This window comes from Punica granatum, chromosome 4 (assembly GCF_007655135.1).
Source record: "Punica granatum isolate Tunisia-2019 chromosome 4, ASM765513v2, whole genome shotgun sequence".
In the NCBI taxonomy this organism is placed as follows: domain Eukaryota; kingdom Viridiplantae; phylum Streptophyta; class Magnoliopsida; order Myrtales; family Lythraceae; genus Punica; species Punica granatum.
The window spans coordinates 3310545-3325865 of record NC_045130.1 but is presented as its reverse complement, the minus strand read 5'-3'; the positions used below and the strand labels follow the sequence as shown (position 1 = coordinate 3325865).

The 15321-nt window shown below is 37.2% G+C and overlaps 1 protein-coding gene and 1 long non-coding RNA gene across 3 annotated transcripts; both read right to left on the bottom strand.

The window, feature by feature from the left end:
* Positions 1–394: 394 nt before the first annotated feature.
* On the bottom strand, positions 395–1236 carry LOC116203117. The gene is made up of 2 exons (XR_004156210.1): positions 953–1236; positions 395–828 (listed from the first exon to the last, which is right to left on the bottom strand). It is a non-coding gene; the product is annotated as an uncharacterized LOC116203117 (long non-coding RNA).
* Positions 1237–9847: 8611 nt separating this feature from the next.
* LOC116203197 (purine permease 3-like) lies at positions 9848–15321 on the bottom strand. Of its 2 annotated transcripts, none has more exons than XM_031534862.1 (3): positions 14659–15321; positions 14260–14581; positions 9848–10421 (listed from the first exon to the last, which is right to left on the bottom strand). In XM_031534862.1, the coding sequence occupies exons 1-3, from the start codon at positions 15108–15110 to the stop codon at positions 10050–10052; spliced, it is 1146 nt and encodes a 381-aa protein (XP_031390722.1). In that variant the 5' UTR covers positions 15111–15321; the 3' UTR covers positions 9848–10049. The 2 variants fall into 2 exon arrangements, with proteins under 2 accessions (XP_031390722.1, XP_031390723.1); XM_031534863.1 differs by having other exon boundaries at positions 14260–14557; positions 14659–15306.

The following is a 15321-nucleotide window of genomic DNA, read 5'->3' as shown; positions in this document are numbered from 1 at the left end:
TTGATTATGGATGAGACATTTTCGATTTTATTTAGCGAGATAAAAAAATTTACAAGTTTCAACAAGGTACCCGGAACATGTGACATATTACAAGTTCCGGGTAGATTCCGGTTCTATGACTCAAAGGGATTGTGTCCAGTTTCAAAATTTTAGAATATGTCCCCTTACATGGTAAGATTTGGGTATCGTGAAAAAAAGGAATACCTAGACCCGCCCAACACAACTTCGAATGATGCATCCATTCCAACACCGGTGAATTTTGATGGGAGAGTGGTCTGAATGATCCCTACAGTTTTGACTCGTAAGGCAAGGACAATAATTAAAGTTGTCAGAATCGCGATTTTACCTAGAATCGATCGAGGTTCGTGAAATCGTAAATCGTAGAATCGAATCGTGAATTGCAATATTCTACTTGTAATTAAACAAATAACATATATATATATATATATATGTGCGCGCGCGCGCGTATGTATGTATGTATTATACTCTCTGGCCTGTCCCCACAAAAATGAAAATCATATCAAGTCAATTCTGTCCCAGACCCCAATCCAGATGAGAAGAGACTTAAATGGTCTGAGTCTCGAGCTAAACTCGGAATCGGGAAAATCTAGGGAACCTTGCGGCTTCGGCGATCCGTGTGAATTTGCATCTTATCACTGTTCTCTTCGAATCCTCTGAAACACAGAGCCTCAACAACAAATAACACATGAAGATTCGGAAGAACCCAAGTCATTCATACAGGATAAGAACAGAAATCAAGAAGTGGGCTGACCGTAACCTGAAAACTACAGTTCGGTTGGAAGGTCTGCCATTAGATCTGATGGTCGCCTGGAAGGAAGGAAGGAAGCAAGCCGTAAAAAAGAGGTGGGTGAAATTGTAAGGAGGAGAACAAAGAGAGATGGAAAGAATCCGATAGAGCTTAAGGAATGGAGTCTGGAGAGAGATTATTTACGAGTTAAAGGTAGGAAGAGTGCTTGAGGTGGGAATTGGATTCCAAGGCAATCGGGAGAAGCTGTTTCCATGGAGTTGTCGTCGTTGCACCAAAAAGAACCAAGAACTCGAGGAAGCTCGAAGAAGCCGACTCCCAGGCGGCAGGCAAAGCTCGAAAAAGCTCGAGGAAGCTCGAGAAAGCTCTAGGAAACTCGTATAAGCTTGAAGAAGCAAACAATCGGAGCAATCGGAGGTTAGGGCAAAGAGGGGGAGACACAGTCGACCGAAGAACGAAAGGAAGAAATAGTCGACCGTCGATTGAACTGAAGTGAAGAAGAAGGGAAAAAAAAAAGGGTTGGGCTGGGCTGTTCTGGGCTGGGCTTCGACCCGAATCTGGGCTGAAACCAGCCCATCTTTGAGCTGGACCAGATTTTACTGCTCCATTTGGTTTCGCAATTAAAATCACAAAAATTTTAACTTTAACTTTAACTCAACATATTATACAATCATTTGTCATTTTTCATAATCAAAATCAAAGTTACTTTAACTCTGAAACCAAACGCACCATACGATTTTGCGATTTTGCACCTGATTCTACATCGATCCTATCTTCCCAATTCATGGCATGGAATCGGAATCGGTATCCCCTTAAATCGTAAAATCATATAATTCTACGATTCGAATCACGATTCTGACAACCATGACAATAATGTTATATACAAATGCAAATTCTATATATATAATTATAATTCCAGTAAATTATTAAAAAAAGCTATTTTATTAGTAATAAAAAATAATTACTTAATTAACTCTCCATTTGTAGTTCTCACATTGCAGTCACGACAGGTTTGCATCACGACTTTCATTTTTGTAATTTAGCATACATTAAAACCGAGCTTGAGTTGTATAAGATTTTTCCAAATGATGATTAATTGTGTTTTTTCGATAAGTGTTAGAGCTTTTCATTAATAAAAAAGAAAGTATGTTTTTTACCCTTAAAAAAAAAGAAAGTATATACACATACACTTATCCAAGATTAAACTATTGATAACTATTTACGTTAAAATTCAAAGTTCAGAAAGCTGTAGCATGAAATGAAAACTTCAACTTCGCATCCAAGCTCGGGATGGAGGGAATCCTGAGCTTCACCATATGCTAAATGTGCTGGATTAACGAGGACATTGAATTTTGCTTCCTTTGAAAAATTTTGGAATTTATTTCACACAATATCCGGTAAATATAACAAGTCCAAAGTGATCCGAGGATGATAGAATTGAGTCTCCCTCCTCTATGTGAGCAAACCCAAGACAGCTCTGATTGCCGATCATGTACTCTCTTGTTCACGCTCACTCTGCTGTCACACAACACCAGTGATATATGGAACAAGTGAAAAATAAATGAACTCACGATTCACATCAAATCCATAAAATTGACATTCAGGTGCAGCATTGAACACACCCCACTTGGTCAATTTGTTCTTGGTAGTATGTTTATCCTTGAGAGCTAACCAACATATAAATGACACACGAGGAATGAACCAACTAAACCAATTAAATTGCCTTCCACCATTAATTGTACATCATTCTCCCTTGGTCTGAATAACTCTCATGCAGATGCAATTGAAAATTGCCCCTTTTTTACAGCAATCCAGAGTACTGCATCTTGAGACTGCAACTATAGCCGCTTCTGCCATCCTCTTAAAACTCCTCAGCCTGAGGATCACAAGAACCGAGGCGCTTGTGCCAATGGTGGGAAGCATTGCATCCCCCTCACACACAACTTTGAAAGAGGCTAATCAAATAGCCAAGGGTTAGACCAAAAGAACACTAATTCCTAGCCCAAGCCTATAACATACTTAATACAAGGCTTCAACAATGGTCTAAGATGCAAGAGTTTTCAATCAGAATAACAGTTCTTATAAATTAAAAAGCTCATACCCTTAACAATGATGTTGATTAATTGTTAGGAGTTCAATCAGAATAACAATTCCGTAAACATAAGTACAGGATACAATGAAGGTCCCTATAAATGTTATTAGAGTAAATAGGCAATTTGGTCACTGACTTTGACAGGTAGCATCACTTGGATCCCTAACTAATTTTTTACATCAATTCCCTGACTTTGCAAAATCTCATCAATTTGGTCCTTGACTTTATCAATTTGGTCTCATGTCACATCAGATAAATCCTTTATAATGCAGAATAGATAAAGAGAATTTTTTAGGTATATCAATTAGATCCTTCCGTTATGACGGTGTTAATTGATAAGTATGTTACATCGTTTAGATATTCTTTTTTTCATTTTTCTCTTTTTTTTATGCTTTTTTCTTTTTAAATAGAATTTTTTTTAAAAAAAAAAGTAGTGGAGCTCTGATTGGGGGCTCTTCCTCGTCGAGCTACCCCCAAGTGAGGTCGCCGGTGAGAGAGGCCCACCCGAGCTTCCCCTTGATACATATATAACCCTCGGAGGTAGGAAAGGCCTCCCTGATACAGCATGCGACGCCAGGTGCAGCAGCGCATTGTAAACTCTGTCAATCTGCTAGTGATGCCAACAACGAAGAAGTTGCCGCCACCAAGCTCTGAACTCCAAGAAGCCCAAGTCTTACACTGTCACCACTTCGATCTTTCTCTCTCTCTAAGTTGAAAGATGAGAAAAATTGGGGGAAATCGTTGCCTGAATAATTCGCAATCTTGAATTAACCTTGACCTAATTTAATCTGCCTACGTATCCCTAAGTCATCCTTCCAAGGATTTAGATCTGCGAAGATTCACAATAATTGTGAATCCTACGTGCCCACGTCGCTTGAACAACTAATGGATTTCTCGTCGGCGTGTGTATAACTGCCAATAAGGGTTTCTGGAGGACTCGTTTTGCTGCGTAGTCTCCAGTGGCGAGTTCTTCTGCAGCAGCGGTATAGATCTAAGTTTTTCTATTTCTCGATTCTTTGTCTGATGAATTGGTTTCCGGGAATGGAGAGCAAGGATCAAGGCGATGATGTTGGAGAAAAATTGGAGAGTGTGAGAGGACAAAAATGTCCCACACCGGTTGAAAGAAAAATATGATAAAAGTTTATAAAAGACAAAGGCTCAGTAACCCATTGGCTTAAGCTTTTGGGTTGTATATGGGTTCAAGTCCAAATTAGGCCCATTTTTATTTTGAAAATTTATCCAACTGGTATCAGAGCCCATGGTTATAATTCTGGGTGTAAAGGGCGGCTTTGTGCCGTGAGGTGCGCATGTATACGCGGGTCCGTGTGACCCGTAGGCTCGACCGTAAGTGTAACGTGCGCCTCGAGCAGGCACCCGTTGTATCCTATATCAGGACATAGAAGTGACGGCGGATATGATTAAGTCGTGTGGCCCCGTCGATTGATTAAAGTCACGTGGATCGTGTAAGACGACACGATACCACGTGAGGGCGGGATGTTAGAGAAAAACTGGGGAGTGTGAGAGGACAAAAATATTCCACGCCGGTTGAAAGGAAAATATGAGAAAAGTTTATAAAAGACAAAGGCCCAGTAACCCATTGGTTTAAGCTTTTGGGTTGCATATGGGCTTAAGTCCGAATTATGTCCATTTTTATTTGAAAATTTATCCAACAGATGACGTGGCCTTCAAGGTTAATTTCACCAGCGAGGGGGCTATAAGGCTTAGGGAGACTCCCTAGGCGAAGGTCAAGGAGCTTCGGCAAACCAAAAGAGGAAGACGAGAAAAAGGAAAATAAAAAAAAAACTTGTTTGATTTAATAAAGAAAATAAATAAAAACTTTTTAGTTTATATTTTTTTAAATGAATTTTTAATGCTATTGTTCGACCTTTTTCTTCTTTTGGGTGGAGGAAAGGAGAAAAAGGAAAATAAAGAAAAACTTGTTTGATTTAATGTTGGATCAAATTGATGTAATAATAACTCCTTATTTAACGGTGTTAGCACTTTTAGTTAACGGAATGCCATTGAGGATCTTAATGATGTGTTAAAGGACCAAATTGATGTAATATGAGGACCAAATTGATACAATTTGACTAAGTGAGGGACCCATTTGATGTAACAAAGATCAACTTGATGTAATTTTACAAAATGAGGGACGTAAATGATGCAATAAGGACCAAATTGATGCAAAATAAAAAATCGAGGAGTCAATTGATGTAAAAAAAATTAGTCAGGTACTCAATTAATACAACATGCTAAAGTCAAAGATCAAATTGCTTATTTACTCAATGTTTATTAATATTCTGAAAATGAAATGAATAAGTTGGGGGGGAAAAGTGTCGCTCGTATCAATGAGTGTCCCATTAATAGCAGATATTTTTCCTTCGTTTTTGCTCTATATCAAATCTAGAAATACTTTTCTGCCGAAAAGTCAACCGCCGAATTGTGCCGAATGTGAGAATATATAGATTTGCCCCTGAAGTTTTGCTTGTTTACAGAGAATGCCATTATCTCTGTATCCGGCAGGTTCTTCGGCAGATTTTTCGGAGGAAATATCATTACTCAATCTTCCAAATCTTTTTCGGGGCTGAAGTTTATCCTTAACCATCACCCCTAATGTCGGTTTCAGTTCTGTGGTTAACTTTTCTCCGTCAAGACCATATTTTTTAAATAAACTAATTCTAAAAATTAAGGAAAAAATAAGAGAGACAAATTAAGTAAAAGAATTCATATGGATATATATAAATGTATAATAAGCAAAATTCGTTGTGATATCATATTAACTTTACTATAGTTTGATTAACCCAGCTAACAATAGGCAAAGGGAGAAAACGTAAATTAAACTAAATAAATGCTCAGAGAAGCAGACTGCCTAGAGCTCAGCTTACTTTTCAAAAAAAGACTACCTCGAGCCAAGTGTTGGTCGGTCATGCAACATCAATACCCCCACGTATTTAGGCCATCCCCAATTCAAGTCTTTCTCAAGAGATGGGTCTCCATTGAGAGACCACATAATGTCACGCAACGTAACTCGAAGAGAGATCGGCCAAAAAGAGAGATTGGATACTTTAATAGTTAATCTCTACTTGGATCTTTATTGTAGTACCCACATTTTATAAAAAAATAAAAAGTAACTGTGTTCAGCTGCATGTCGCGTTTTGCTTCACATGGCAAAAGAGTCGCATGTCTCAAAGCTGCTGCATGTGCAACAGCAGCACGTGCAGGCAGGGACGGAGTTAGAATTTTCATCAGGGCACAAAAATGTTACTTGATATTAATAGTACATAAATATTATTATTTTCAGGGAGGTAAAATATTAATTTTACATAATTTTTGGACAAATTTTTTTTAAAAAAATTCAAAGTTCAGGGAGGCAATTGCCTTCCTGTCAATTAACCGGCTCCGCCCCTGTGTGCAGGCCCCGTGGCAGCCCATAATTGCCCGGGCGGGATAAAGGAGATGTCTCTAAATAGAAGATGGGTCTCCCAAATCCGAGCCACTCCAATACATGTCGTCTCGGTCTCGGTCTCTTTTTCCTCCACGTGGACATCAGAGACTGGGATTAGAGACCCCGTTACGGATGCTCTTATTTTATAATATAAATCATATAATATTAGATCTCAATTGGAATGGAGATTTATTGCAATCGCACGCTTTTTTTGAGATAAAGAGAGCGATTTTCTTTTTGGGATAAGATGAAATAAGAAGCTGGTTTGAATTTGGTTCTTATAAGCGGGGCTTTTATGGTCCATTACTTTCACTATATTGCTCTTACTAGTTGTATGAACTTCTCTTATTCTTAAGAAAAAGAAATTCGTCCGAGCATGACGATTAATTGTTAGGAATTCGATCAGAATACAACCTAAATACAAGATACATTCAACGCAAGAAAAAGCACAAAATACAATGATCCCACATAATATTTAGTAGGATTCATCATCAATTTCAAAAATGTCTATCTTCTTTCTTGGTGCAATTTCAAGGTTGTCTTGTCCCTAGGGAAACTGTAAAACGAAAATTTCAAAAGACATGTTAATTCTCCTTACAAAAAAAAAAGACATATTAATTTTTATTAAGTCCATAAGTTTCTATTGTAATCGAAGAAAAAAAATGTGTTAATTCCTCCGACCATATCCTGTGAAGTTTGCGCAAACATACTCATACACAAAAATAAAAGAAAAAAGAAAAAAAATGGTGAGTGAGTATAGTCTAGTAAGCAGCGAGCCTCTGCTTATGGAGGGGGGATACCAGGCTTGCAGTTGCAATGAATGCGAGCTGGGTGGCGATGTCGACGGATGCGGTGGAGGCAGGGAGTCGAGCTACCCCAGAGGCGTAGTGACTACACGTCGAGCCTTGCGAGAACCCTAACCACGACGGAGGCCACAAAGGGGAATGGTTTCATCCGCACAGGCCTTGAGGACAGTTGATGCGCCCGCTGCCGATGCCTACTGTAGATGTAGGAGACAGTGAGGGAGGCAATGATAAGAGGCCAGCTGCCGGTCTCGAGTTAGCTGGAGAGACACGCCTGCTGCGCCATCGTGGATGAAATAAAGGCGAAATGAAGGCACATGATGAGGGGGGCGCTAGTTGTTTTGATGGAGAGGATAATGCAATTGATGACTAGGAAGATCTTCATCAGAGTGTGTGCTATTGTCTGTTGATTTAAAGGTTATACGTTCGTTACCTAGTGAAACTACCCGTGCTCCTTTATTAGTTATTTAATATTTTTCTTTCGTTATTCTAGATCTTGAGCCTCCTTTGTAAGCGAAAAATAAATATCGAATCTTTTGATTTCAAGTGGGCAAGTTGTACCACAACACTATGCACCCTTCGTACTATTTATATTCAATCTTATAGATGCGACCATTCATGCAAACAGTGGTGGATTAGGACCTCAAAATAAGCGGATGCAGACGGTTTTCTACTATTACTTTAGTAACCAACTATATTTTTTAAAGGATTTTATGATTTCACATACCATATTAAGATCGTAAAGACTCAATTATAATTAGAAAATTTTGAAATATCCCTAAATTCGAAAAATAATTCAAATATCTCAAAATTCTCTTCGAGATTCCATATTTTCATGAATTAATGACCTCATTATAATCAATATTATCAAAACATATTTTTTAAATAAGTAATTAAATAATTATTCTTCCATGTTTGTTTTAAATAAGTAATCAAACAAATATTCATCCACGAATATTTCATTTGAAGAGCATTTTGGATAAAGAACTTATGAAAATCGTTACAATAAGTGATTTTATAAGAGGAGATGCTTTGATGTAATGAAAGATAACCAAAACCCTTAATATTGGCGGAGTATTAGAAAGCTAATTGAGAAGAGGAACAAGAAGGGTTGACAAGTGGTGAAATTTCAAATTAAAAAGGGTTCAAAAGTATATATTTATAGATTTTTTTTCTCCTTTTAAGTATAAAGGAGTTGGGAAAAAACTAAAGAAAGAAATGAGGAAGGGGTTTTAATATACAGGCACAAGGCGCCGACTCCAAACTAAAAGGTCTTGAGTTCGATCATCACCAGTGCAATTTATATGTTTCGTTATTTTGTTTTATTTCATGTTCCTGTAATAAGTCCTGAGCCTTTCTTATTATCGGAAAAATAAGAAGAAGAAAGGGATAAAGATATATCCAAGTCTTGGAGAGGGAATTGAGGAATAGTTTCCACACTTGAGTCACGGTTTTCACTTATGTTACTTATAGAGACTAAGGGAAGAAGTAGGATTGAATTATATCTTTGCAACATAATTATTTGAAATGAATGGTTAAAAGAACCCAAATTAAGAAAATCTATGAAAAATTATGAATCAATTATCTTGCTACTAATTAAATGCAGCTATGAGAGTTTGGAGGGTACGTTAAAATATTAACAAAATTTAATTTATTTCACATTTACAGAGAAATTTTATAATTTAATGTGAGATTTTTTAAATTAATTTAATACATATTCATGATTGGTAAAATTATATATTATTCAATAAACATTTAATATTTTATTCGTGAATCGAGAAATTTTCTTTTTTCAGTATAATAATTACTGATGATATATTTCATTAATAATATCAAATGGTTCAAGTAACTCAAAAAAATAGTGTTATCAGAACCGGATCGGATGATGAACCGGAAGGGGTACGGATTCATGGGTTTGTGGGTCCAACCGGGGGTTCGATGGGTCGGACTGCACGTTTATTTAAAATAAAATAAATATTCATATTATTAAAAAAATTCTGATAATTAAGATAAAAGTATAATGATTTTAAAGAAATATAACAATAGTATAAGAAAGTATCTATATTTAATATTTCTTACTTCAAAATAAATATTTTATTTTAATAACTACTTAAAAGTAGAGTTAAAATAACAAAAAAGTGGTGGTAGTTTAGTTGGTAGTATGCTAGTATGAGAAGCAAGAGGTTATGAGTTTAAATCTTTACACAACCAAACAATTTTTACATTAAATAGGAAACCCATAAAACCCCGGTTTTGGTATTTTGCTTAAAATCGGCCGGTTCAATGGATCCGACGGTTCAAAGCTGCAATTTCGGTTTTCAGGCGAATCGGACCGGACATGGACCAGTTTTCGGCCCGACTGGTCGAGCCGGACGGTCCGGTCCGGTTCTTATAACAATGAAAAAAAGATCAATCACTAGCTGAGATTTTCAAAAAGTAGGTATTCTGACCCTCCTTATATTTCTTTCCGGTATTTACGTATTACTTAATTGATTAATTGATTTTTGTAATGATTGCACATAAAAAGGAATTGACCTTTCTGCTTACTTTTTAAAATTTTTAATTCATTTAAACAGTGGAAGAGACAATCTTTATCCCTCGTCTAGTATTTACTGGAATTAAGGTTCCATGCTTTCAAGATAGATGGGCAAGCATCTCTTGAAAAATAATGAGCATATTATATAACATTGTAAATTCAGATTTTATTTTTTTAAAATGCTATATCAACATTCATTACTTCATAACCAAATTCAAAATCATATATACGCTGAAGCAGCAGAACTAAACGAAATCTTTGAATTACAAAACATTAGTAAACAAACATTAAACAAAATCTTTTCATATTTCTGGAGATATATGTCGAAATCTATTATTGCCAGATCACCAGGGACCGAGAGATGAGCCGGATTGAATTCCACTTTTCAAATATGAACTGCAAACACTTCAAGGTAGAGATTGGTTGTTCATTTCCATCTCCGGAGGAGGTTGATTTTGTTTTTGCTTCTGGCTCTGGTTGAGGTTCCTCTTCTTGGTGTGCTTGATCTCTCCGTAGAAGTAAGAAACGAATCCCCAGAGAGATAGGACCAGCGAGACTCCTTTCTCTGCAGTGAACTTCTCCTTGAAGAAGATGACACCGAGAACTTCAGTCACGGGAAGCATAATCGCGATGATAATCCCAGATGACAAGGAGGAGGCACAGAATATGACTCCAATGGCTCCTAGGAAGAAGCATTGCCATACGATGGCACTGCAAACTATTATCACGTAGTACGTGAACTCTCCAAGTCCAAATTCCTTTGCTTCTCTTGGAATCACCTGCAAAAATAATTTTACGGAGAGATTAGTCATATATCTTTTAAGGGAATGAAGAATTACGGATAAAGAAATAACAATTGATTTACTGGCGGCCGGATCAAATATATATCTAACTAGGTTTGTTATCTGTTCTACATCAAATCATATGATTCCCATGTTAATAAGCCACCTTTGCATCTTATGGGTCCCATAATAAGCCATGTTTAACAACTTGCGCCCATTTTTATTGTCAGGAAATTTCATTGTTTAGTTACATCAGAGGCACATCTGCATATGCGTTTAGTACAATGAAATAAAAATAATAATAACTAATAAAGGAGTACAGGTAAGAGTGTCCACCACTATATATAGCTATTTTATTATTGTCAGGAAATTTCCATGTCTTGGTGATTATAAACGCAGCAAACCAAGGTAAACAGTTTTTTTTTTTGGGTAGGAAACGGGGGCAAATGCCCATTACAAAAGGATAATTTACATACTACAGTTAGCGACAGACCCAAGGTTTGGACTTCGGAGGGGCGATATTCTTGAGGGATCAAAGTATAGGATAGTTTTCCCGAGTTTGGGAGGGCGAATATAAGAAATTTCATTAAAATATGAAGGATTATACGTAAACTTTTTTAATGTGTGAAAATTCTAGGGGGCGACCGACACACTCAGCCTCTCTCGGTCCATCCCTGATTACATAAGCTGTAAGATGGGCTCAAAAAATCACCAAACACCAGTGGTCCAATACCTAAGGAGGGAATTGCTAAAAGTGAGACCCTATAGGCAATTCTAAAGCTTTCCGAGACAACCAATCAGAGCATGCATTGCCTTCTCCAAATATTAGATCAATTTTAAATATTTTTAGTTGTTAAAGACAATATATATTTATACTTTTAAAATACTAAATGCTCAAACCATAAAAATAAGTATTTAGAATTTTTAGCTCCTTAACTGCTAATGAAGTACTGAAATTAGACCGACTTTCGTACTTTTACTTATTGATATTAGTATTTACCTGTACTCCCAAAATACTAAAGGTTTGGATTTAAATACTAAATACTTGAAAATTGCAATACTTCAAGTACTATTGTAATACTGAAATTAGATTGAGTTCGTACTTTTAGTTTTGCTATTTATGTAAATACAAAACATAACAACTAAAAATAGTAAAATCAATCTAATTTCAGTACTTCAATACTACAATTTACAAAAAAGATTTAGTAATTTAATTCAAACGTTTAGTATTTTGTAAATACTAACTTTAATTAATAAAAGGACTAAAATTTTTCGAATTTTAGTACATGAATTTCTATTTGTAAGTATAAAAATCTAAAAATGTTCATTTCTTAAATTATTTTAAAAAATATATATATAAAAAAAGAGGAGGAATCAGATGAATGGCAAGAGGGAAGGAGGGGGCGGCCGGGGGGGAATGGCGGTGCTGCTCGATGGCGCCACAACCCACGTGTGCGAGGTCACCTCGAACTTGATGGTGATCGCCAGTGATGACCCCATCCCCCTCAAATTAGTCGACATCTCAAATTTTTAGTTGCCAATCAATTGACGGGGTGGGACCCTCGCTCCACCTCTGATGTCGCCGGCGACAACATGCGGCTAGGTGGTGGGACCGGTGAGCACGACTTCCCCCCTCCTCTTCCTCTTCCTTTGTCGTTTCTGCGATCTCTTTTTATCCTTTTTTTTAATGTTTTCTTTTAAAAAGAAAGGGTGACCGACCGATTGCATTAGCTGTCTCACCCACAAATCGCCAAAACTGTGTCAAGATGATACAATGTGATCATAGACGAACCGAGAATAGAAGGAAGACAAGGACACAAATTTAATTTATTAGTCATATGTTGAATGAGTCATAGGTTTTTGACAGCAGCAGACGAGATTGATGAGTGTACAGCCTGGACCTTTGTCTCCGTTGCTTCTGGAAGTGTCCCTTCTCGTACACATATTAGCTAAACCTTTGTCCAGCAAAAATTCTTCCATTTGTCTGAACCTAAGTAATATATATATATATATATATACATATATCATATATGGAAACTTCTATGTGTAGGCGAGGAATATTAATCTCAATTTAACACGCGCGACATAAAAATCTTCTTTGGTGCGTGAAAAACTTTGGATAATACGAGCATGGACAATCGGAGGATAAAAAAAAGAAAAATCAAATCGATACCAATTCTAAAAATCAAAATTCTGAAAATATGGTTTGATTTCAGTTTGGTTTTTCCTGAAATTTTGGATCTGGTTTGCTTTCGGTTTTTATTGGAATAGAGGTAAACTGTAACGTCGTAGCACAGAGTTGTGCACTGGTGGGTTACGGCACCACCCTTAGCGTAGAATCTTTGGCAATCTTATCCTCAAAATTGAAAACGGAAAAATCCGAACCGGACCATATTTCTTTTGGGATTATTAACAAAAAAAGAAGTATAAACTTTTCAAAATTTTAGTACGAATTTTTTTTCTTAACTTAAAAATACACACACTTTCAACTTGATAACAATTATAGCACGACTTCAAATTTTCTATTAATTTGGACGGAATTGAGGCCACAAAGGGCGTTGGCGACCCCCGTCGAGGGGTAGTGGCTAGAATCGAGGCCCTCCTCCCCCGGAATCGGGAGAACCCTCAAATTGGGGATTTTCCCGATCTTGGTGGGTGGAGCCACGATCCCGATCATTACCCCCCTGATTGGGATCATCGGCACTCTTTATGGCCTCGATTCCGTCCAAATTAATGAAAATTTTGACGTTGTCTTAGAATTGTTATCAAATTGAAAATTTCTGTATTTTTAGGTTAAAGAAAAAATCAGTGCTAGAATTGTTAAAATGTGAAAATTTTATACTCTTTTTTTTATTAATCCTTTCTTTTATGTTATTTAGCGCTCTAGTGTTTTTTTTTTTGGGAGGCATGATGTTTACTGAGTTTATTATTAACTATGTTGTCGTTAGAGTGGATCTAGTGTTTGGTTGTTTAGGAGGCCTGATGTTTACTGAGTTTACTACTATAATTTTTTTTATAAAGAATATCAATGGATATAATATAATGAAATATAAATCTTAATAACTAATAAATGGATACTTAATTAACCAAAAAAAATAAAAATAAAATAAAGGGTACGTATAATCCTATTAAGTATTGAATGTGGAACCTCTTGGTTGCCAAGTGAAGGTCTCTACTATGCTACACCCATTTTTGATGACTGAGTTCATTATTAATTATACGTTATTGTTGGAGTGGATCTTGCAACTTCCTTAATTATGAATTTTATCGTTTTTGGTCATGTCGTTGTTGGTTATATGTTTGATTTCTTAATGAAATTAGCATTTATCAAATTGGTTTTGATGAGTCAATACGCAAATTAAGTGACCTATAATATATTATGGCTCAATACGACGGAAAAAAGAATTTGGTTATTCGACTAACCGAACTAGAAAAGTTGAGTTTCATGGTTTTTTCTTTAAATTTTTATTTATTTATTTTATAAAAAGTGGTTTGAATATTAATAAGGTTTTTCATTTAAAAAAAATTATGATTGAGTTTTATGTAACATATGCCATGACATTTACAATAAGCCAACAGTTGTTCAACATATTAGCATAGTTGATTATAAATCTGTAATATAATGCCGTGTAAGGAAAAAATAAATAAATTTTTTTCTTGAATGTCATGACATACCATACGGTACACCGGTTATGTATCCATTTGGGTTATGTTTAAATATGTCACATGATGCATATATAGTGAAGACTGAGCAAATTGAGTCTAGTTGAACCGAATGGGAATTAATTGGAATGGTAATAAAACACACTTCGTCGGCGCTTATAATAAAATGTACCTGAAAGTCTTTGTTGATAAGCATACCCACTGTGCAGAAAGCCGTTGCGAAGAAGCACATGACAAGCTGATACTCCAACACCAGCGAATAGGTTATGGCCTGCTTACCCTTCTTGTAGCTTAGCTCCACCAGCGGCAGTACGAAGCCATAAAGAGCCGCCGCCGCCACAGTCATCATGAACCCTATTGTGTAAACCCTGTCCGACTCCCCCTCCGGCCTGTCACTTCCTGCGTGAAGCCCCAGCACCACCGCCGCCAGTGTCAGCAGGAACACCGAGTTTATCGAGTACGACGTAAACCTGCATGTATAAATATATTGCTCCCTAGATGTACGAGTTAAAAGAATGATATATGTTGTCATAATGATCTAAATTGCAGGGTTTTGAATCCGTAGAGGAACCTCTGCTTCACGAGGAGGAATGCGAAGCCGGCAGTGAATGCGAGCTGGCTGGCGATGATGAGGGACGAAGTCGAGACAGGGAGTCTGGCAGCACCATAGGCATAGAGGTAGTCGTCAAGCCCTGTGAGAATCCCAACAACGGCAGAGGCGACGAATAGGAAGGGCTTCATCAGGACAGGCCCTGGAGCAAGGCCGCTGCTCGCCCCCTTTGCAGTGGCGGCGGCCCATTGGCGACGGCGATAGATGTAGGAGATGGTGAGGGGAGCAATATTGATGGGCCAGCCGGCTGTCTCGAGCCAGCTCGAGAGCCAAACTCGTTTGCCACCATGGATGAAGTAGAGGCGCATGATGAGGGGCCCACCGGTTGTCCCTATGGAGAGGATGATGATGTTGACGACTAAGAGGATCTTCTTGAGAGTTGTGTTGTCAGGGTATGCTTCGTGTTCTCCCATGGCGGGAAGAGAGCTGTAATACAACCTAACCTCCCTGTGGTTGATGATGACGATGATCGCTCCCAGAACTCTTTGTGGGGCTGTGCAGGGTGTGTTGTATTCCCTTATATATTATACAAATATTAGCATTTCAGATCAAATAAGGGTATGATGCAGTGGCGCTCGCTCTCGTTTGATAACTAAGATAATTTTAAGTTTGATATTCAAGGAG